Source organism: Apteryx mantelli, chromosome 10 (assembly GCF_036417845.1).
Source record: "Apteryx mantelli isolate bAptMan1 chromosome 10, bAptMan1.hap1, whole genome shotgun sequence".
Taxonomy (NCBI): Eukaryota; Metazoa; Chordata; class Aves; order Apterygiformes; family Apterygidae; genus Apteryx; species Apteryx mantelli.
In genome coordinates this window covers 23,051,907-23,075,025 of record NC_089987.1, presented here as the reverse complement: position 1 = coordinate 23,075,025, position 23,119 = coordinate 23,051,907, and the positions used below count along the sequence as shown (strand labels likewise).

General features: G+C 45.8%; 1 protein-coding gene across 1 annotated transcript in view; it reads left to right on the top strand.

The window, feature by feature from the left end:
- HYDIN (HYDIN axonemal central pair apparatus protein) overlaps window positions 1-23,119 on the top strand; it is a 172,307-nt gene that overhangs the window by 33,147 nt on the left and 116,041 nt on the right. Inside the window, exons 8-10 of the mRNA XM_067302835.1 lie at window positions 5,693-5,894; window positions 9,377-9,560; window positions 20,326-20,425. Coding sequence (XP_067158936.1) covers window positions 5,693-5,894; window positions 9,377-9,560; window positions 20,326-20,425 — 486 coding nt within the window. The remainder of the gene's footprint in view (window positions 1-5,692; window positions 5,895-9,376; window positions 9,561-20,325; window positions 20,426-23,119) is intronic.

Below are 23,119 nucleotides of genomic sequence, written 5' to 3'. Positions count from 1 at the left end.
CGTTCATCCCCCAGGTAGCCACAAAGACCAGGACTTCCATGTCACCCTACATCCCCTGTCTTTATCACATGAAAGAGAGATTTCTTGAAGAATGTGGTTTTCATCTTTTATTGTAGATTTTCATTGTAGGTCACCTTTGACTATAGCTTGTTTAACCTGTCATCGGTGGAAATCACTAATGTTCTTAAGCATTATTAACTCTGGATGCTTTTCAGGGCAGAGCTGACCATTTGTTAGCCTCTTTTCCTTGTGGATCAGTCAGTACCAATTGAGAAGCATAAGAGCACCTTGAGGGGTGATTGATTTATTAAGTGGCATGTTGTGCATGTATTTGCAAAAGTTACTGTGCCATTTTCCCTGTGGGCCAAAACCAGTGTTTCAGCCAGTCAGGTACCCCAGCTTATCATTCCTGTAGTAGCAAGAATGATTAAAAATAGCCTGCAGCATCTTGGATATGTCGCAGCACTGTCTTTTATCATCCTTTGGTTTCGTTGTGCTTTTCTTCAATCAATGTATTCTGTGAGATTTCTTCATGCTGGGCAGAACAAAGCATCTTTGCTGGTTCCGGTAATTCCTGTGCTGGAATGTTTTATCCTATAACCAGACAAACAGATCTTCCTAAGCAGAGCACAGAGGAGATAATGGGGAATACTTTGGGTGCTCCATTACAGAAAGATGCACACTAAGGAGCCTGTTTTACTTGATTGAAAATAAGATGATGATTAATGCGTAAAAGAGCTGTCTTAAGAGCCTGCAGCTTGTCCCATAGACCTGTGCTGACTTGCCACTACTTTCGTCCTCCCTTTCCATCCCTGTCTCGTCTCATGGTTTGTTGTAATGTCTTTGGGATAGAGCCTTTTTGTGATGTGCTGTGCGATGTGTTTTGCTGAGGCTTGGCCCGTGCCTGGGACTTTGGGCTGTTAAAGCAATAATTGATACAAGAGCAGTACTGATTAGGATGTTCTGAGCTTCGTCTTGGCCCAGGAATGATTCTTCAGCACTACCCTTGTTATCGGCAGCGGTTATTTAGCAATGAGGTTATAACCAAGCCGCTCTTGAGGGCTGGAGTAAATAATGCCGTGATTGAGCAGTGTCTGAAGGTAGCTCAGGGCCACAGGCTCAGAGAAGCACTTAAAAATGACCTGCCTGCAGAATTGTTGCTGCTTTGTGTTCTGCTCTGGTGCTGGAAGTACAAGCGTGGGAGCTGACAGATGGCCTTTTCTCAGGCCAGTGGAGACCCAGCATACCTCGTAGGTGATGCCGTTCGCTTCCCTGAGAGCGAAACAGCAAAGAGCAATGCTCCTGCCTGTGATCTAGTGGTAGTTCTGGGGGAAGCACAGCACGAAGCATATGGTGGGGAGGGCTGGATCCAGCTCTCGCTGTGTCACAGATGCCTTCTGTAACTTCCAAGAGATCACTTAGCCTGGTGAAGTGACTCAGTTCTCCAGCGGCAAAGTGGTAATAGCACTACTTTGCAGGCTGTTGGAAAAATGGGAATACACTGGCAGTGCTGAGGCAGTCTGGGGTATGATAGGAGCCACAGAATTATCAAACCTGGATCAATATGGAGGTACAATAACACTCTTCCAAATGAAGAGCTCTGCTTTCATTTCCTTCTTATATTTCCAGTGGAAAAAACAGTAGGACTTTAACTTACCTGTGTCTCTTCAGCTGCATTTCTTGAAGAAATAAGAGCAAGACAGTCTTTTGACAATCTGGACAAATGAATTTATGGCATTCTTTTCATGCTACCCAAACTTTCCAAGTTTGCTCATGGTACTCTCCTAAAAGATTTCAAAAAAACCCAACAGATATCAGCAAAAGTGATACGACTAAAGGAAGGATACCTGTCAGTGAAGATGAGATGCAACAGGGTGCTGTTTTCTTTCTATTCAGTCTAATCTGGCTACCAATCTGCTAATATTTAGAGTAATCAGTGAAGGAAAGTACTAGCTGTTGAATACTAGAAAAGTATTCTTTATTAAACCCCAAATTCATTTTGAAGTCTTGTTCAAGGACTTGCTCATCCATTGATTGAGCTATGCTTTCAGGTTAAACAAGGTTTGTCTTTCTATTTAAGGATAACTTGTCTTGCTCTGAAAACTATTCCCTCTAGTATTACAGAGGTTATTTCCTGTAGTATTAGAGGAATTCTGAAAGATGTTTTGGTACTTCTGTTATTTTCCCGTTCTGTCTCTTTTCCCACATAATAGGCCCCAGGAAGGATGACCCAATACTAGACTTCTTGCTTGAGATAGTAAAAAGTTGCCATGATATGCTAAGACATCTGTGTCTGTAGTCATGCAGAAAGATGTTGGAATAAAACATAGTGGTGTTTCTGCTGTGTCAGAGAGCATCCTTCAGGAGTGCACAAACCAGAGCATCTGCTTTACCCCTGTATGAAAAGTCTCTTGATTTCAAGTTTGGGCATCGCTTCATTCAGGCTGCAGGGTGAGAGCTGCGTCCTGCTCTCTGTAGGAAACGTATCAGAAGCATTTAAGGAGGAGAGAATTGACAGCCTGTAATGCGGCTGTGTGGCGTAAATAACGACAGGGCAGAGATGTCTAGATTCAGTAAATGTGCTTGCATGGCAGCGCAGCATCCCAAACTACGTACCATAGCCATTACCCTGTCAAGTGGAATTCCTAGCACTACATCACTGTTACAGTACAGAGATTTTTTTTTCCCTTATATATTAAACAGCCAAGAGTCCTAAATGAAATGTCACATCTAATTTGGTGCCCAAAACATGAAGGATGCAGCTGCCCTTGGCCAACCCTGACAGCTCCACTCTGTGTCAGTTCATCTGCCTAGCAGACAGATCTGCGGCTTCCTCCTGACTTGCTGGCATCTGTGCACACTGCAGTGTACTGAGCGATTTGTGGATTTATATATCCAGCACGATGCCAAATGCTTCCCTTCCGTTTGTGGTGGAAGGTGCTCCTACAAACTCTCCAGCCTTTGGGAGATTCCTCGGTGCTTGCAGCTAGGTCTGAGCTCTGTACAGGCACAGGCTTCGGACTGTAAGAGCGGCTGTGTCCCCAGCTCCTGTCTGCCAGAGTAGCAATAGGGGATGCTTAGCAACGCGTATAAAAGAGGCAGTGCATATGCTTTATCCCCCGTGGACTCTGGAGTTAGTGGTTTTCTGTGCTGGAGGCTTTATTCTCATCTTTGTTTAATATCTTTTAATGGCTTTATCTTCCAAGAACTTGTCCAGTTGCTCTTTGGATTTATAACTGTTAGCCTCGACAACATCCTATGGCAGTATTTTCCAAGGGAATGAGTGTTGCCTGAAAAGTACTTTCCTTTTATATAATTAGACTGATAACGTTATTTCAGGCCCTCAGGTTCCTGTCTTATGGTGAGATGGTGAAAAATTGTTCCTTATGCACCTTTTTCAGGCTATTCATGCTTTTACAGGCTTCTATCATCTATCTCCCCTTTGTGTGTTTTCTAGGTTGAGAAATCCTAGTCAGTCTCTCTTCATATAAAGGTTCTGTACTTCTAATCATTCTTTCTGCCCTTCTCTTTCATTTCAAATTCTTCTACTTTTTTGAGATTTGAGGTTCAGAACTATACTCACTATATCAGGATACATGTGACCACAGATTGTCAGTTGGGTAATCATCATTTTAGTGTTATTTTGTAATAGTTCCTAACATTGCTTTGCCTTTTTGACCACTGAGTCCTAGCTCCTGTTTCTATGAACCTCAAAGCTCAATACTCTTCTTCACCTACTTCTTGGGTCCTGATTCCTTTACTTGGCAACATACCCTAAGTGTTCAATGGAGGGAAAGCTCAATACTTCTACAGCATACCAACCACTAGGACTCTTCTGGACTTCACTTATATTATTATGTGCTGAGCTGGCTGTTACAGAAAACAGATTCTCTAGCCATTGGAAACATTGCTGTTTTTCTGGCAATGTAAACTCATCTCCAAGCACAAATTCTCACCATTGCAAACTCTCGAGAGCAGGGAAAGTAAAGGTTGTATAGGCATGAAGGCTGAATTCTCCACTCACTGAGGCCTGGGTGATAAAGAACACATACCAGCTGTAGGACACAAGAAAGACTGGTTGTAGGTTCAGCTTGTATTCCAGGAGGTCCTCACAACACATACAAGCTCTTTATCTTGCTCTGTTTGCTTGCTAGTCATTTTGCCACCCCTTGTCAAGTCATCCAGCTGTTTAGTAGCCAAAACTTTTAGCCTGCTTCTTGAAGCCGCTCACAGTGCAAAGGGTTTGGACAAGGTGACTCTGGGAGGGCAAACTGCTCTATATGGCACATGTGCAGGGTTGAATGACTGTGGAGATCCCTTCCTGTAAAGATGAGCCTGGCTTCATTCCCCAGGTCTGTTGGAGGGGGTCTCTTTTCCAGAATCGATGCCATTCTGCTGTGTTGTGGCTGCCTTAGGATTTGAGTCCATCCAGCATGGATGCTCTCACCTTGTGTTGCTGTGCAGTAGCCATTTCAAGTCCATCCACTGACTCCCTTGCTGTAACCTGTGTGGTGTGCAGAAGGATCCCCCTTTGCTGCATATGGCATGACTGGTGCACTTGTTTGGGGCTAGCTCTGAGGCTTTGGGCCCTTCTCCTGCAAAATACCATTTCTAGAGAGAGTCAGAGTGGCCCTGACCTTCCCCGAATGTCCGTTGTTCACTGTTTGCATCTCACCTGGAAAACCTTAACCTGCAATGGGAAGAGTGGAGGATGCAGAGGCTTGGTGCTGAAGTTTGAGCTCAGATGAACCCCAGGAGTTACTTGGCTGTGTAGTATGAAGCTTTAAAATCTCTGAAAATGAGCTAGTCTGTGGTGGGAGTCTTTGCTCTTCAGGGTGAAATGCTGGTAGGTACTTCAGCAAAGCTGGAATCATGTATCAGTTGATGTGCATAGCCAGGGGCTCTCTAGTCCCTTCACGTCTGGGCCTGAGGTGGAAAGCAAAGATGACTCTACTCTGGTCATTGAATAGTTTGGGAATACTCAATGTAAACTTGCACACTCAGGTATAGGCAACAGCATCAAGGCCAAATAAATGGGTTTGCAGGACTGTAATGGGCAGGTTGGTGCGGGCCATGTCCAAGTAACCTCATTTTCGTTCATCCTCACAAAATCACAGCAAACAAGGAGATGGCGCTGTTTTGGCAACGCAGTGAAGTTCTGTTCTGTGTCCTGCCATGCTTTAGGTTGTCCCTTCACTTGTTCTTCTGAACCCCCCCCCCCCCTCGTCCTGCCACATCCCTCCCAGCACCTTTGCTTGTCAGCAGAAAGGGATTGGGGAGAAGAGACACAGTACCAGTTAGCTTTGCCCTGGTAAAGCCTGCAGGAGACCCTCAGCAAGTAGTGACTGAGGTGGGACTCCTCAGAAGCACCTGAATGAGTTGGATGCAGGATTCCTTGCAACTGCTGTGGAATTGCAACCCAAACACCACCTGAATGCATCTGAAAATCTCATTATAAATACTAACCTTGGGGAATAGATCTCTACAGGGACATCCAGAACTAAGGTGCTGTCTAGGACATCCCCCTGTTGTACACAGGGTAGCTGTCAGGATGTAATAAACATACTCATTTGTGGAATTGCTAATCCAGCTAAAAGCTGTAAACATTTCTTCCATTACTTATGTTTTTTCTGTTCCTTGTGCTTTCAGCAACAAATGTGCTGAGCAAAGATTGTCCTTTGCTTTCTGCCAGGTGAAGATATTCATACAAGCCTTTATGGAACAGCTGTAGAGGTCAACATCAGTCTGGACAAGAACTCCTTGATGATTGAGAAGACCTACCTCACACTGGCAAACCACAGAGCTGTGGTCATTCACAATAGGAGTGAAATCATAGCCCACTTCCAGTGGAAGGCTTTTGCTACTTGGGAAGAGGAGGATCAGCAGAAAATGAGGTTCATTTAAAGATTCATTTCAGTATGATACTCTGCCACAGGGAAAAACTAATGTATGGCCTCAAAGGGATGTTTGTGCTTTTGAATGGTTTTGGACAAATAACCTGTTACTCTTAACCATCCAAGGCTTCAGGGTGTAAGATGCTGAGCTTCAGGGTAATGGAGCTCAGCACTTTCTATTCCAGTTCTTCTGGCTGGGGATAGTAAGATTGGTTGGAACAACTGGCTTTTCTCAGGTGGCAAATTCATGTTCTGTGGGAGCATGGGCTACTGAGGCCCATAGATCCTTGGGCTACAGAGGGTCTGTGAGGCTGAGGAAAGCGTCAGCAGTAGTTACCTGGGACTACATTAAGTAGTAGCACTTAACATAGTTGCTGGTAGCATAACTTATAATATTCAATGTAGTGAGTTTCAGCTCTCATGGTAAGATGACAGGCATGTTTTCAGTAGATATGGAGGGTAGCAAGTGCTTTATTGGCCCAGAAAGCTTTGGCATTCCTGCTGTGGGATGTCGAATTAATTTGCACTATCCAGGTTTCCAGCACATGTGGTACTTCTGCCTTTCTTTAGAGTCCGGAGAGAGCTCAGAGGTGGAGAAGTTTGGGGGAAGGCAGAGCAGCACAGGACTGGAAGAGTATTTGGGCTTCAGCTCCCTGTGTCTTCATGGAAGTGAGAGGTGCTAACACAGCCGTGGGGCAGCTAGAGGTAGCAATACTGAAAGGGCCAAGGGCTGGGAAAGATTTTTTTCAAAGGATATTCTTCAGTGAAGCTTTGAAATTCCCATTTCAGGCAGCAGAGAAACACTTGTAGCTTGGGGGTGAATTGGAAATTGCACTTAAGTTTGGGTGATTTAGGAAATTCTTGTGACTTTTCAAACTTGAATGAATGTAGGATTTATAGAAGTTATGCACTGAACCCACAGCTGATCAGGAAACTGCCTTAAACTGGGGCACTTTTTAAGGGTTTCTGAGCAAATAAAGTTCAACACAATTAGGTCAGTGATGCCTTGAAGGCCAAAACTAGTTTTCCACTGTTCTCTATTTTTAATTACACAGTGTGACTTCTGTGCAAGCACAGAGTGTTAGAGGAAAATCTCATGACCTTTTCTTGGTAATTCCCTGAACCACTCCTTTACCATCTCTTCCTATCTGCCTATCTCAGACTAGGCCCTGAGTGATCTCCTTCCCCCCACAGAAGCAGCCGGGTTTCCCCATAGTGGACTTGCACCTTATTTTTTTCCTATTACATTTGCTCTCATTCCAATTTCTATTCTAGATTATGGTCAGGATGTTCTTTTTCCTTGTGGCAAGTCTTAGGCACGGTCATAGCTCAGAGGCCGGTACTCAGCCTTCACCCTTCTTACGCACACAGTATCATATACCCCTGCTTGCTGAAGTTGTCCATCTTGGGAGGTGAATATGGGGCCTTACAAAATTATGTGCTTTGACCTGTGGAGAAATCCCAGCCCTGCAAGGTACTTAAAGCGTTAAGCCTCTGTCCAGGTACCAGTCGCATCCATTCATGAGGCATGTGCTTGGGTCCCTAAGAGACAGCAACTTCTATGTAGAAGTGGTAAGCTTTGCCCAGGAAACACCTGAACTGAACCTGCAAATTAAGAGTACAGCAGTGATGGAGTCAAGGCCAGTTTGAGCTCCTAGTGGAGTGACTCAGTTGGACTCGAAACTATATGAAGCCAGAAATTTAGCTGCGTCTTTGTTCCTGTACCCCTGTTCCTGCTTCTTTTGCTGGCCCAGTCTCACAGAGTGGGCTTCCACAGAGAAGTTCTTGTGGAGGATCCATGAATCAATGGATGGGATGAAGAAGCCTCCATAAATGTATGTGCAGTTGGATTGGGCACACAGGATTGGATGCGCCAAGATGTTCAACTTGTCTCTGGACAATCTGGAGCTCAGCTGGCACCCTGTAAACCTTGTAAACCTTGGCACTGATCTGCCAGCCTCGGGGTTGTCATGGGGCTTTTTGGGCAGGGTCAGCATGCTCTGAGCCTGTGCCTAATAAGCGTGGGTTTTGCACAATTCAGCTACAATCAAGGAATGAGCTGTTAGTAGAGAAGCTCTTTAGGCCTCAGGTAGAGGGAGCAGCAAAGACTTTTCCACAGAGGTAGTGCAGGACCCAGCATTGGGATATTAGCCAGTATAACCTGGATCCCTAGAAGGACTATCCAGGGGTCTGCTCTGTCTCCATCCTGCAGGATGTTCTGGGATGTAATGGTGGAATTATTGCCCATTGATGGAGATTCAGTTCAGGGCTGCTGATTTTTGATGCCTGGAACCCCTCCTAATCCACAGCATTGTGGGTCAGCCATAGAGAGGCATTTCCTATTGAACTCTACAGGGAGCTCGCCAAAGCAAGTATTTTTGGCACTGGTGACAGCAGTTGCCTGAGGCTCTGTCTGTGTGCAGCTAGTAGCGGCCATGACTACTTTCTAATTGCATTTGAATTTAGCTGGGTGATGATTGCTGTCCTTCTGTTTATACTACATTGCCTCAATTTGCTACATATGGAGCCCTCTGCTCGTTCCCCCAGAATTGTCACCTGCTGGTTCTTCATAGCCAGAGGACTGGAGCATGAAGGGGGGACAGCAATAATCCATCTAGGAAGCGACTGCTCTGTAGAAGCCCTCCCTGTCTTTCAGTCACAATGTCTAAACACTAGAAAATGCTTTCTGCTCTGACTGCCAACTAAAGGAGAGATTAACTGAGTTGAGTTCTCTAGAGAAGGCCTAGAAGAGAAAAAAGAAAGGTTGTTTGAGGCTAGACCTAGGAGTTGGGACTCAGATGTGCTCGTCCTGACTTCTTCTTTTGGGTGATGCTGGGCAAAGACCCTTCCTTTCTCAGGGCCTCTGTTTTTATGCTTATAAAACTATCAACTTCACCAAGGTGAAGTGATGCCTAAATTTGTTAGTTTGCTTTTGAAGTGCTCTGGAATCCTCTGGTGGAAGGCACTATAGGGAACAGAAAGCAGATACTGTGTGCTTATCACTGCAAGTTCAAAAGGGAGGAGGAAAAAACTGATACAGTAAATTGCAGATGAAATCCTGCCTCTTCTTTCCTTTCCAACAAGTGCTGCAGTAGCTGCCCGTCAGTAAAACTTGATCTTCTTGTTACCTGGCTCCCAAGTGCAGCTATGTGGGTCGGAAGTCAGGTGAGGTGGTTGTTGGACTCTTAACTGTGGCAGTGGCTTTGAGCTAGGAGGAACTTTCCTGCTCTTTTGAGGGCTGTTAGCTTTCAAAAGCCTCTTCTCAGCTTGTGAACATGAAGTAAAATTACCTGCTGTGCCAGTGAACAACTACCAATAACCTGATTCATTTGGGACCCCTTGGCTTTGGGTAAGCCCCTTGCTGTGCTGCTGCCCGCTCTTCCCCTCTGAGCGTGTTGCTGCCCCTGCACTTAAATGACAGCCTCCGGAAATATGTTGCTTATTAAATTATATGCTTGGTTTGTCTCTCCCTGTGGCTTCAGGCTGTGTCGCAGACTGCAGAGCCAGGAAAAGGACGAGACAGATCGCTTTCTCAAGGAGTGCAGTGTGGACCCCACTCTCAGAGAACGCCTTCCCATTCTCTCCCGCACCTTCCAGAACCACCGCGCGAAGGTGAAAGGAGATGCCATGCTTTTCTCTGATGACATCTTCAGCATTGAGCCAGTGGTAAGCGATAGCTGAGAACCTCCTTTCCTCCTCCTCCTCCTCCTCCCTGAATGAGGTCACCTGGCAGATCCCTGCATCAGCTGGTTTGATGTGCTGAGAGTGAACTTCAGGTTCCTAGTGAGGCTGAGAGAGCTTGTTGCAAAAAGCATTTCTGAACTGTGAACTCCCAACAGGCAGCGAGAACCTGCCTAAAGCTGAGCTACTGCAAGAACTATAAATTGGTTGCTGGTAGGCAGCATGTGCTCATGGCTGGAGCGCATCACTGGCAGCCAGTTGAGTTGAACTCTGGCCTGATATATGATCTCAGGTAAGTCACTTTGGCTCGCTGTACCTCACTTTCCCTACTGTAAAACAGAGATGAGAGTAATTACTCTTTTCACCCCTGTGATTTAGAAGATCTCTGTAAAAGCAAGATAGCAGCATTAGGTGACCTGTAGTTAGCAATTGTTTTTTAAGTATGAACTCCTTTCATTCCTGCACTTGTGTGAACTCTGCTTGGAGTTTGCATTGTTCAGAGATATATTGGTTTGGGCACACCTTGCGTGTGCTCGATGAAGATTAACAAAAGAGATTAGAGCACTGTCATTTCACGTAGTGACTCCAAAGCAAAAATGGTCCTTTGTGAGAAGGAGGCCAAATTCAGTCTGGGTTTAATCGTGGAAATACCAGTTCTTTCATACAACCTGGACTTGCACGTCATCTGAATCTCCAGTGTCGTCTGTGAGCCTGGACACAAGCCTGGCAGGTCTAAATAGGTTTTTTGAGTTCTATTGTGTGTGTTTATGGAAAAAAATCATGCTTTTCTGTTTACACAAACAAAGCCCACATCCTTCAGTTAATCAAGGCTCTGATTCTGTGTGTTTACATGTTCTGAGACAAACACCTCCTGCTGTCTTTGAGCCATATAAAATCCCTTCTCATCTTTGGAGTAAACCCTAGAATAAAGTCCAACCTATTTCTTTTAAAATAGGTGGAACTAAATCTTTTCAAGAGGGGGAGACAGGTTCTCTTCTTGGTTACTCCCGCAGCCTATACATTGCTAAAGGAGCCACAGTTGCCAGCAGAACTACTGCAGCTTTGCACTACTGTAGCTGACAGCAGCTTGGTGTGACCAGTAGAAATACTGATTGTGTGAGATCAGTAGAAATACTGTAGAGAGTGGAAACTGGTTAGATGAGTGTTAACAGCCTCCTGTGCTGCACTGGGGCAGTGTCTGGAGCGTATCCCAGGACTCCTGCTTCGTTACAGTCAGACTTTGTCTACACAGACGGCTTCACCTGCTCCTGAAATGCATTAAGGTGACTGGTCTCCAGAGGCCTGACTGTCCACAGTATTGAGTCCTGGTACTCTGCATTGTCGTGTAGGGACATAAAACATAGCCAGGCCTCAAGTCTTGAGTGGAAACCTTTCCTAACTGGCTATGTTAATGTTACACAATTTGCTACAGGACTGAATGTAAGTGAACTACATGAGTCCCTCCCCTTCTGTCTTGTCCAGCCTTATCAAGTTTCCAGCTTTGCATCCACAGTTCTGCTCATGTCTTTTTTTTCCCATGGCCTTTCACTGTCTTTATGTCAATTGATAAATATTTTCTCCTTTTTATCAAATATGTAATCTAAAAATTCACTGTCACCAACTTCCATAACCTCCCCTCTAGTGATGGCCCCATAACCTTTCTGACAGACACCCTTCTTACATTGCCATGTAAATCTACTGAGGAGGCCCCCAAAGCTGGGGGGCCAAACCTTCTGGCTGAAGGTAGTGGGTACACTCTGCTTCCTGCCTGTCACCTGTGACTTCTGAGAGCACCATATAGAAATAAACCCTTCTAACAAGCGACTGGAGGGAGGATGTGTTAATGTTAACTAAGTCAGAGAATATTCTCAGAACAAATTGCTTCCAGAGGTTAGGAAGCTGATGGAGGATGGTAGTCCGGAAAACTTTCTCTGGGCATGGTAGCTTTGCAGGGTTTGGACAGAAGCTTTGCAGTGGAAGTGGACCACTAGATGAGACCAGCAGATCTGTCAGTATTTTCAGGTGTTGCCGTCTGTAGACGGTGCAGCAGAACACTTCAGTCTGTATAGGGTTAACTTGCTGATGAAAATAATAAAAAAGGAGAAAAGGCAATGATTTCAGAATTACCATGTGACCATAAACATTCTGAGCAGCCTTCCAAGCCTGTGGGAAACAGGCTGTTATGCAACTCTGACTTTCTGAGCGCATCTCAAATTTGGTTTAATTTATTTTTGCAAATAGGCATGCTATGTCAGCAGAAGCAGCTGTGATAGAAGCCCAGGTGGCTACCACAGGACAAAGTCCTTGCTTTTTACTGCATCCCTCCCACCACAGCTCAGTTGTGAATCACATTGCAAACGCGTGGGCGCTGACTCCTTGGAAATGGACACCAGAGGAAAGAGAGGACAAGGATTTGCTACCATTGCAGTGTCCTTGACAAGTCATCGCTGTCCTGTCATTGCCTTGCAGTGATTCCTAAGTGTCATGTGTTAACTCTGAGCTGACGGAGGTGGTCCTCAGGATTTCCAGGTTGTGAAACTGCTGCTATTTTGATTCCAAGGGGGTCCTAGAGGTAACAATGTTGTCTGTGTTTCTGTAAATCTCCAACTCAGCTGGAGAACCAAGTGATACACTTATTGGTGCTCATCCAAAGAAGAGGTTACTACAGAGCACTTCAGTTTTTGGCAGAAGACACCATCTCCATGGGAAGCAACGGACCATCCCACAGCTCCGTGTGGCTTCAGTTATTTATGGAAGGAGGCAGATGTTGGCTTTGGCACTGCCTTTCTCATGATAAGTGTCCTGAACTAGCAGGATACACTTTGGGCATCATGTCTGTGCTTCCATTGCCAGCTTTGTCTTTGCTTTATGTATGCTTTGAATAGTGATTTCCTTTCTCTGGATCATCTTCCCCCCCTCTGCAAAAGAGAAAGCAGAGGATTTGGCCAACAGGCAGTGGTGCCTAGTTTTTCAAGAGCAGCTTTTTCTTATTCAGGCTGGTGGAGAACTAGCAGACTCAGTATTTAGAATCTGAGAGGGAAAATGGGTCTACAGGTATCTAAGGCTGGACTCTTGCACTGAGATCACTTTTGGACCTGAGAGTCATATTGTGTGCCATCCCCTCCAATATCTCATTGCTTCACACTGTAGCAAAGCCGGTGTACAACAGCTGCACAGTTTTTGTGCTCTGTCGTCATACAGCCACCTTCTGTATTTTATGCCACCTGCCAGTTGTAGCCTGTCTGAGGCCAACATTAAGCCAGAAGTGTTGCAGTATCGTGTTTACCACACTGTATGTTTTATTTCTCTCCTGCTTAATATTCACAGTAGTTTTCCATGCTCTGACTCAACTGTTGTCCTGTAGAGACCATGCCAGCCCAGGCAGACCACTCACTCCTGAGGTGGCTCATACACATGTAGCAGCTAGCCTGAAAGGGTGGGTAATGAAGCATGTCCTTTTAACCAGCAGTTCTCATTTTCCTATGGGGTAGCAGGAATGTAAGGAACCTCTTCAACAGCCTATTTTAATTTCCCAGGAGAAATAACTCATAATATTTTTTAGTTTTATAGTCTGACATACAGCAAGAATGATAGGGAGAAATGACAAAAATGACCCAGAATACATCTCTTTTTCCTTAAAAGAATTTGGTTTGATCATGGAATAGTAGAATCAAGCATAACTGATTATTTCTTCTTGCTCTCTGCCTTTGGAGTCCAACTGTTTGGCTTACAAATTCACTGACAGTACATGCACGTTCTTTGTGTACATACTGCCAAAAGTTTCCCTGCAAATACACAGAATCCTGCAGAACAGTGATTTTTGCAGGAGCTCAAGGGACTGTGTCTACTAGGTACTGGTGCAGGTTTGCTTGTGAGAGGATATGAGTGCAAGACTCCAGCATTAATGCTGCATTAGAATTATTCCAGAGAGCCATGTGGATGTATATAAAAGTATAAGTTATGTTGCTAGTCCTTAGGCTTGTTTCCTCTGGTGTCTTAGGAAAAATCTCATCTGATTGCACTGTGGGATCCAGCAGCACCTCAGGTGCGTCACTGAATGGCTTCCTGGAGCTTGGCAAGAAATCATCCCTGGCAAAAAATCATCCCCAGCAAAGGGTGTTGTGTGCTGATTCTCATCTATTTAGGTTTTGAAAAAAAGAAATGACATGTGTCCAAAGCTCTAGGCTCCCTCACACAGTGATTTATTATATGGTGCACAGACAGATCTGAGCAACATTGCAGTAGTCACTCTGGTCTCGGTGGTGTTGAGCGAATCACCCCAATCAGGAACTTAGCCAGTCAGAATAATGCCTGTGGATACACATTTCCACTCCTTTACTGTTTGGAGATGTGAATTGGCAGTGTTCTCCCAGGCTGTCTCTGAAGATGTATTTTTGGGTACAGGGGAGGTCACCATTTTGATGTTCAGTTTGGGCTGTTTTGGGCCAAGAGGCCAGATCAAATGCTAGAGTCTGAGCCCACCCAGATAAATGCCCTGCCAGCACTGACCCGGCTCCAGTCCCCCTTCTGCTAGCAGCAGTGATGCAGCAGAGATGACTTATCTCCCAATGGAGACCAACAGGCAGCCAGAGCAGATTGCTAAGCCATGATATCCCTGTCCTGCCTTCTGTGCCTACTTGTCTCTAAGTAGAGAGTAGAGGTAGTCTTGGACAGCGAGTCAGTTAAGGCTGGGAAAGCGGTAGCGAGGGGCTTGTCTTCCTTTAGGAGCTGCTTCCCAAAAGCTTCCTGCAAAAATGAAGATACCCATGGTTTTCTTTCCAGGACCTGAACTTGAGTTGTCCTGCTAGGTGCAAGACCTGGCATGTAGTGGGACTCCGGGTATCCCTTTTGTCTCTGCTGTTGTCCAGCTACCTGGTGCCTGTTACAGATGCGTACAGACTGCTGGGGGCAGAGGTTGGACAAGGATTAAATGGGGACAGTGGTCCCTGAGTGGTGGGATAAAGGAAATTAAAGCAGACCTGATTGCACAAGGCAGTTCCTCTTTTTAGCCTGGCTCCTGTTTGCGCCACTAAGGTAGTACTTGGCCTGTTCATGGCAGGAGAAAATGACTTCAGGGAACAGGATGAGCGTAGGCACTGTTGTCCCAAATCAAACTGGATGGGATTCCTCCAAGGGTTAGCTCTTGACATCAAGCTCAGTGTCTGCACGGAGAGCAGCTCTGCAAGCACAGTCCAGAGCACTTGCAGAGGCTGTTTTCCAGACCATGTGGGACACCATGTACCCCTGCACTCCTGGGGCTTTTACACCATACCACTGGTGAGGCAGTTTAATGCATGGCCTGGCAGTCTGGGGCTGCCCGCAGGCATTTCTGCAAGCAGCATGAGAGGTCCCATCGAGGTGGGCATGTCTGGAAGCCTACTGTGCAAGCAGATGTCCCAGAATTGCCCCTTTGGAGTGGGATAGATGCATCTATAGCTTCGTAAATCAGCTCAGAACAAGAGTAAGAGAACAAAGTTTGAGGGAGGAAGATTTGAAGTCTGTTTTTTAAAAAGAAGCAGTTGAGGCAGCAATGTTGTAGCTAGAGCTGGTTTGACTTTACATCTGTTCTAAGATGTCTCTAGATATATTGAACTGAAGATATCTACAGTCAGTAGGTAATAAAGCATTAAGATGTTTAGAGGGAAACAAGGCCAACACTAGTTAAGCGCTGAAGGATCATGAATACAAATTGGCTATCAGGAAGCCTATCAAAAAGATGCTCCTGTTGGAGCTCCTGTGGTACAGGGAGCTTTGCCATCACCTGGGAAGGCTTGGGAAGGGCTTATAGAAAGCTTATTGATGTGTTTGCATCCTCAACAGGATACAGAGCAGGTGAAAAGGAAAGAGCTAGGCATGCTGGGGAACAGGAGCTTCAAAGGTGTGTTTGTGGGGAGGGTGTGAGGAGTGACAGAACTTGGTGCAAGAGAGCAGGGGTTGGCAGCCCTGAATGCTTTTGAGTGTTAGCTCAATCCCCTGAAGTCCACCTGTGGCTTGCTCTCCCCTGGCCTTGGAGGTGTATAGACATCCAGAGTTAGGTGCTGCCTGTTTTCTCTCATGTCAGCCTTTCCCCATCCTGGAAGTCCATTGCTTGCACCTGTTTTTCTCTTCAGCCAAGGCCAAGAGTCCTTTGGCTCGGGGCAGCTGCTTGGAGGACTGGCCTGCCTGCCTTCGTCCCTCCCAGAGAGTTGGGGCCCCCTCAGAGAAGCCAAGGCTGGGTGCCCAGAGCTCACCCTGCTTCCTCCTTCCCCAGAGCACTCCTGTGCCACCTCTGTTAGGAGACGCTGTGCGGTCTGAGGGAGCCAGGACTGTACACAGGCACCCTGCCTGGCCCCAGTGAGGCCTGCTAAATTTGGACTAGAAAAGATTTTTGCATTGCCCTGGGCAGGAGGGATATCCTCACTGCTTACCTTTAATGCAGAACTCCTGTGTCTCAATTATGAGTCCCCTCATGTCTCCAGTCCTGCTCAAGATGGTGGAGACCCTGTGCTGTTCAGCAGCTCCTGCCTTCAAGGGATGCTAGCCCAAGGCTCCCTGTAGGTGATTCAAGTTAAGTATATAAAGTTTAGCAGTGTGAATACCCCACATCTTTCTTGAATGCTTAGGCTTTCAGGTCTTTAAGCTCTAGCCGTTTCCCTACATTGGGACCTCCTTTGGGAAACTGGGGCTGTCAGCCCTGCCTCAGAGGAGCTCCTGGAGGGTGGTGGGCTGCTCTGAGAGGAGCGGTGGAAGCACCACAGTGGTGTGGACAGATTCCCACTGTGGGCAAAAGCCTTGCTGTGCCTCACTTTCTGTAGAATTCTCCAAAATATATATATATATATTTTTTAATGAAGCTCCCTTTTTTTATTAATCCCTCCTTGCTGTAGTTGCAATGTCTCCCTGTACATGTTCACTGCTGAAGCCAGGATTGTTCCTGTGCAAGTTAGGTTAGTTCACGCGTGCAGAGTGCAAGTCTAAGCTGGCTCCCTGCCAACAGTGGGGGAACAGGTATGTTTGCCCACTGAACCCTGTTCATGCGAAGCTGAAGCAATGACCAAAGAAGGACGGTTGATCTGAGTGCAGCTCGTAGTGTGTGCTGTTGTGAACTGCTTCCTGCTGCTTTTTGTGCCTTCTGGCTCCACACCCCACTCCTGAGTCCCCATACCGTTGGGTCTGTCCCTATCGCTGCCTCTGTAATGTATTGCTGTTACTCTGCTCCAAAACAGTAGGCTAAGATCACTGTGTCAGTTGTATTTCTGTCACAGATGTGCTGGCCTTGGAGTTCATCAAATCCCAAAGTCAGCTAAACTCACTCAGCTGTAAAACTGCATTGTTGTTAGCAGATACATATTCATCAGGCCAATGGTTCTTTTTAATTTTCTCCCTTTCCTGCTTAGGTTTGTTTTTGCTTATGAATTGTATTACGCTTGCTTCCATTAATGGGAGATTTATCGCCTTTGTCAACCTTTGAGTAATAACCAAACTGTCCCTAAGTGGTCCACAGGGCCAATATGTCTGACTGCAGTGCATAAATAGACCAGTGAGTACCATCAGTCCGTAATCCAGAAGAAGTGAGCAGCAAAAGAGTACTTTGCTAGATAGTTGATCTGAAAAGCTGATTCTGCTCCATTACGCTTAAAGGAGCTCGTCTTCTGGCTTGAACAGAAGGAAGAATGTGCTCTAAATGTCCCAGGCGTGATTTGGCTTGATGAAGCTGCCCTCTATCCAGCTATAAACGCTACTTTAGGGCAGCCAGTATTGGACAAAAGATCAGATGATATAAAATCTCACTCTGCTTTTTCAGATATATTCCAAAGATTTGCAAGGAATAATACAGTCCCAGGCAAATCTGGTACTCAATTTATGGTAGACATTGTCTGACAGCCGGTACAAACTCTAAGCTGGGTGCCTCTAAGTAATCTGACTGTGCGCAGCCCTCCTAATTCTGACTGCAGAACCACAGTCAAATCCAGGAACAGTTGGAGTCTCATTGGTGTAAGTGAAACTATAGACTAGTTTCATTTTGTAGTGGAAATTTCAGTTTTGCCTTGGAGAGGATGGATGGACTCTAATGTCAGATGTCCTTGAGTGCTCTCGCATAAGGCATTCAGTGTTGCTGATCAGCCCGCGCTGTGAATTGAAAAGTTTCTGTGAAGTTTTGAAGGATCAGTTGTAAGAAATTGGGGGTAAGTGCAAAAAATAATGTAGTTCATGTTTTTATCCTGTAGATAAGTATAATAAGAACAGTTCGGGGGCTCAGACCAAAAGCCATGTAATGTATTTTGGTTATAAAGCTCAGGAAATGCCATGCTTCTCTGCTTTAGCCCTTTCCATAAGATGAAGACCTCAGGCCTCACCATCACTCTGATCTAAGCAATGTTTTGGTAATGCTTCCTCCTCGGCGTGGCAGCAGCTGAGACTTTGTGCAGCTGATGGTGCTAATAAGCCAGGCAAGATGCCCTTTGCAATTCAGGGACTGCACGAGTGGTCTCTGCAGTGCTCTGGGCAGAGGTTGACAGCACTGGGGGGGGGTGTCAAATGTTACCACTGGGCTGCTCAGTCTATACAGCACCCTGTACGGAGAAACGCACAAAGCTGGTGAGCTGAGATGTGCGTTTAGCTACAGACGGCAGACTTGAAGCAAACAAAATCAGCTGTATAGTGCATCCTCCCCCACCCCCCCTCCCGGGACAGTCTGCCTAGAGTGACATGACTGAATTCATTCTGTTAAACACACAGTGAGCAGCTGGGTGATGAGGACTGGTGAGTTGTTAGACTCTGATTAGCTAAGCCAGGGAAATCTATCATCCAACTGCCTCTTCTCCATGGCTTGTCTTAGATAAGCTCCAGGCATCATAGCCAAGCTTATGTTGTTCCGAGCCCCCAGAATATTTTTATTGCCATAAATCTAAGGTAGCTCTATGGATGCTTATGAGTCCATGCTGCATCCCTATGGGACCCAAAGGCTCTCTAATAAGCAAGCGTGTTGACTGTGGCTTGCAGGCTGATGCCCCCGAATCGTGCTTTATGCTTCCTTGGGCAAGTGTGTTGGGATATAATAATGTTTCATCTTCATCCAGTGCTGGCTGGATAGAAACCTACAGCACGAAGTGCATTTGATCTGGCAAATATATTTGCTCTAGCTTATGAGAAGATTCCAAGTGACTTATGGTTTCAGACTTTCCTTATTATTGTGATGGTTGTGGTTTGTCAGGGTTTGGAATAGTTTTTTCCAAGCCTGTTCTTTTCCTCTGTTCTGTTCACTCCAAGCAGACTGTGCATTAGGGAATTATTTGGAGCTGCAGCCCCATAACTCACTGTCATAGTTCTTTAATTTTTGCTGGGACTGTCCTCTGATCTGTAAGTGCTAAGTCAATGGGAAGTATTATGGTTATTTAATATTTATACTGCAGGAGTGCCGGAGGCTCCAGTCAGTTCAAGACACTTTTGGACAAAGTACTAAGGACACCCTGCAGCAAGCAGATTCAGGCCTTATTTTGGTGGCAGAAAAATAACTCTGTTCATTCTTTGTCCCTTTCTATAGGATAAATTTTTCATTTCTCCTGGAGTATTATTACAGTTGTCAGAGGTGCATATATTTATGTCAATAAATGCGTGAACAGCCATTTGTAGTGTTAAAGCTTGAGTCAGGTGCCTGTGAAAGTGGGGCTGAGGGGATGTAAGTGGTGCCTTTATTTAACAATTTAACATAGTTGGAAGAAACAAGTGAGTACCTTTACCAAGTAGGGATCTCTCTCAAAATGGTCAGTGAGGCTTGGGTGCAGCTGAGCTGTGGGTTCCCTGGGATGGAGAGTACCAGTGCCAGGACCAGAGCATTGACCAGAGAGCTCTGCTCCTTCGGGAGCAGAGCAGAGGGAGAAGACTCCAAGGAAGCAGCAGACAGTTGCAGAAGCACCAGTAGTGTGGTCCAGACTTAAATCTCTGAACAAGAGCATGACAGAGAGGAGAGCTTTCTAGCTGAGTTTTGGCTGAAAGTGTGGAGCTGTGAGCAGACCCCATCTCTTCTTGCCTGATCCTGTGTTCAGGGAAACAGAAATGTAGGCATCTTGTGGAGGTAAACAGGGATGTGTCAGACTCTTGACTCCTTTCTCAGATCTTGTATCAACTGGAGGAACCTGTGTGTTGGCTCGTGGCTGAGGGCAGAAGCAACCATCAGCAGGAAGGCGTTGGTTCTTCACTGACTCCCAGGCAGGAGGGCTTGTTCTGTTAGGTGCCAAGTGCCCTTCACTCAGCTGTGTACCACATAATATGCATGCATGCATGTATGTATGTATATACACACACATGCACATACAGGTGAAGTGTATGAGGTAGAATATTCTTAAGAAAGAATGGAAAAATCCATTTGATTATTAAATCTCTCCCAAACTGAGTAAAAGCGTTCACGTAGCCATAGTGATATGAGGATGTAAGAGAAGGTTTGCAGGAGAGAGGATGCATTTTCTTCTTTAGACCAGCTGGTACCACTGGCGAAAGTTGGCCTAGTTGATCTGCTGGAGTGTAAACCAGCTTGTTTGCTTCCAGTTATATCTCTGGTTTAACAAAAGGCCTTTGCTGGGTACTAGTAAAGGTAAGGGATTGAGAAGAGTTTCTTGCAGCTGTTCTTAAACTCTCCTATAAATTTTACTGACAAATGTTTGCTTGCTCCTTGCTCTTTATGGACACTGTAAATATAGGCTATAAGGCTGTGGTTGAAAACATGAAATGTAACATTTGAAGATAAACAGTTTCTTGTCCCCTTTTGTTTTAGGAGGGAGATGTCTGGCCAAATTCTACAGCTGAAATTAATGTGATCTTTAAACCCCGAGAAGCCAGAGTCTACCAACAAGCTGTCTACTGCGACATCTCAGGTACAGCTCCCTCTTCTCTCTCTTCTTATCCACTGTGATGATGAGACACAAAAAGAGTCTTCTGGCCCTTTCAGCTCTTGTGTTATTGCTAGGAAGTGCCAATGGTTAGCAGGGCTGTGCTGGCACACATCTGCTGTACCTGTAATTTCTGGATAGCTTCCTATCCTAGGCATCAGGACCCAGGATGCCTGGTTTCCAAGCTTGGATCATTGACCCTGGAACAGCTAAGGCAATGAAGGGATGAGTTTTCATGCCGTGGGTTTGCCAGCTTTCGTTCTGCTGTGACATATTTGTAAAGGACAAAGAACAGCACAGCAGAACGGCTTTAGCAGAACAGCACTAAACCCCTACAGACCATTTACATCTAAGATGAATCTTTATTACGAGGATGCATAATCAGATTCTTGAGGCAGTAGAAGCAGAGAGTTGCAAATGTGCTTCCTGACCCTGGATCACCTCCCGCTACCCAGGTGCTGCCTGGCCTAAGGTGGCTGAGCTTTGCTGAGCCCCCACCTCCAGCCAGCACAGTGCTTCTCTCCCTGCATGGGAATTGTCACCTTGTGGCTCTAAGTCTATGGTTCATCCAGGTGACCGTGCACAGAGCTTGCTGTGCTCAGCAGAGTGAAAACCATCCCTGGAAACTGTAGCCCAAGCAATCTGTGCCAGGCAAGCTTTATGCCTGTCCTGTCTGACAAAAGTGCTGTCACAACTTTTGCTGGGAGCAGTTATTCACTCACCCAAATATACCACCTTTGCCCTTACAGAGGTGATCGTTTTGCTGTGCTGGCACGGGGCAGGGAATGCTTGCACCAGGCTGTGCAGTTTGTGTTACCATGCCCTTCCTCTCGGGCTCCAGGCCTTTCCTACATGGTGCTTTTTAAGGTATCTTCTGAGAGTGAGAGATCACCAGCAAACACCTATCCAGGGAACACTGTGGGTTTCCCCATATTCCCACCCCATCTAATAGGAAGATATGTGAAGCCCATAGTCCTCTAGCATCCAGGCTCCTGTTTTGGAGGGTGGCGGAATCACCAGCACGGCTGCTTTGTTGCCTTCCTTAGTGCTCCAAGCTGACGGATACAAATGTCATGAAACAGCTTTTTATTTATACAGTAATTGCATAGGGTTTACTTGGCAAATGCCACCTACAGTAATTACACAGGGCTTGTGTTAACAAACTGTCTTCCAGCCCACCAGCTGCAGTTGTTAGAGCTGGGGAACGAAAGGCTGTATTTGAAAAGTTGTTCCCGAGGGATTCCCCCCTCGGTGCTGTTGTGCTCCTGGGTCTGAGATTCTTGTTCTGGTGACGGGGGCATCTATCAGTTTGCTACAGGGGTCCTCAGGGGTTGCACTAGGAGGACTTTGTGTGGCAGAGAAACTGAAAGGCGACTTGCGTGCAAGTCTTGAGCCAGTCTGGGAGCTAGGGGAACAGAACTGGGCAAACAAACTGCATTGGGTAAGAGGAGACTGCTTTTTAAAGCCCCAGACTGGCCCTTGGGAGAACTTAGCTCTGTTCCATGCTCTTCTACTGGATCCTTGAGGGACCTCAAGGAGGTCATTTAAATTGTGAGCCTACTCCTGTCCCTTATGAAATAGAGCTGATCCTCTGTATTGTCAGTATGGAGACTGTCACAGTCGGAATCAAGGTCCCTTGGTGCAAAAAGTTTAAATAAATTAATGATCTTTAACTAGGGTGTTAATTAATTTTGCTGCTTGATTCCTCCAAGAAGTGTGACTGCATTCCTCATGCATCTTGCGTGCCAGTCACAAATCCCTTTGGAGTGTGATTTGCAGATGGCCTGTGTGCCCCTTGCTGTGAATATTTGTAAGTTCTGCTGCAGCAGATCCCAGTGCAGCACCATGAATTGTACAGCTGGATCTTCCCCTGCCCCCCCACAGGAAAGGGGCTTTGCTGGCCTCTACTTTTTTTGCAGGTGCCTCCACAAATTGCTTAGCAGATGCTTCTGGATCAGGTGATTTACTGAACTAATCAGCACTGTGCAACTTGCAAATCTAGCAGTTAGGGAGAGAAGTGATTTGAAATTTGCTCTTGGCAAATATTTAAGCTCAGAATGAACTTTCCTAGTTATTCATGCAAATAAAACCGTGGCTCTTGAGTGCTGGAGGAAAGCATACAAGAGGGTGGGACTCAGTCACCTAAAATTCATTTTTAAGTTTGGCTGTACTCGGAAATGTTTCTCCTTTTCGCATTGACTCCATGTGACAGATTTCCCAATCCTGGTCCTTAGGGAGGTGCATAGTTAGAAATGCAGCAACTACTCCTTGTATTGGGTTATGACCAGTATCTTCTAGAAAGCGTTTCTAAGCCACTCTCACCTGCCTGGGCTATGCCTTTGGTGGCGAGTCTTTGTAACTAGAGACAAAATCCCGAGTGACATTCACCCCTTTACCTTGCAATGGGACGGCACTGGTAATGTAAAGCTATGGGTATCTGTTTAGTGACATGGTTAGATGAGAATCATGTTCAAAACCAGTCACAAAACGTGGGGACGTTCTGTGAACAGGAACCCAGGTGTCAGAAAGCAGTGCAAGTTAAGTGATGTCAAAGTCCTTGGCTGTTGTGCCATTTACACTGCCAAGTATTTGAAAGCAAGGAGGTGACTGTAGGAAAGTAGTGCCAAATCGTACACCCTGTATCACATGCGCAGCTATTATTCCTACTCGGATCCAAAT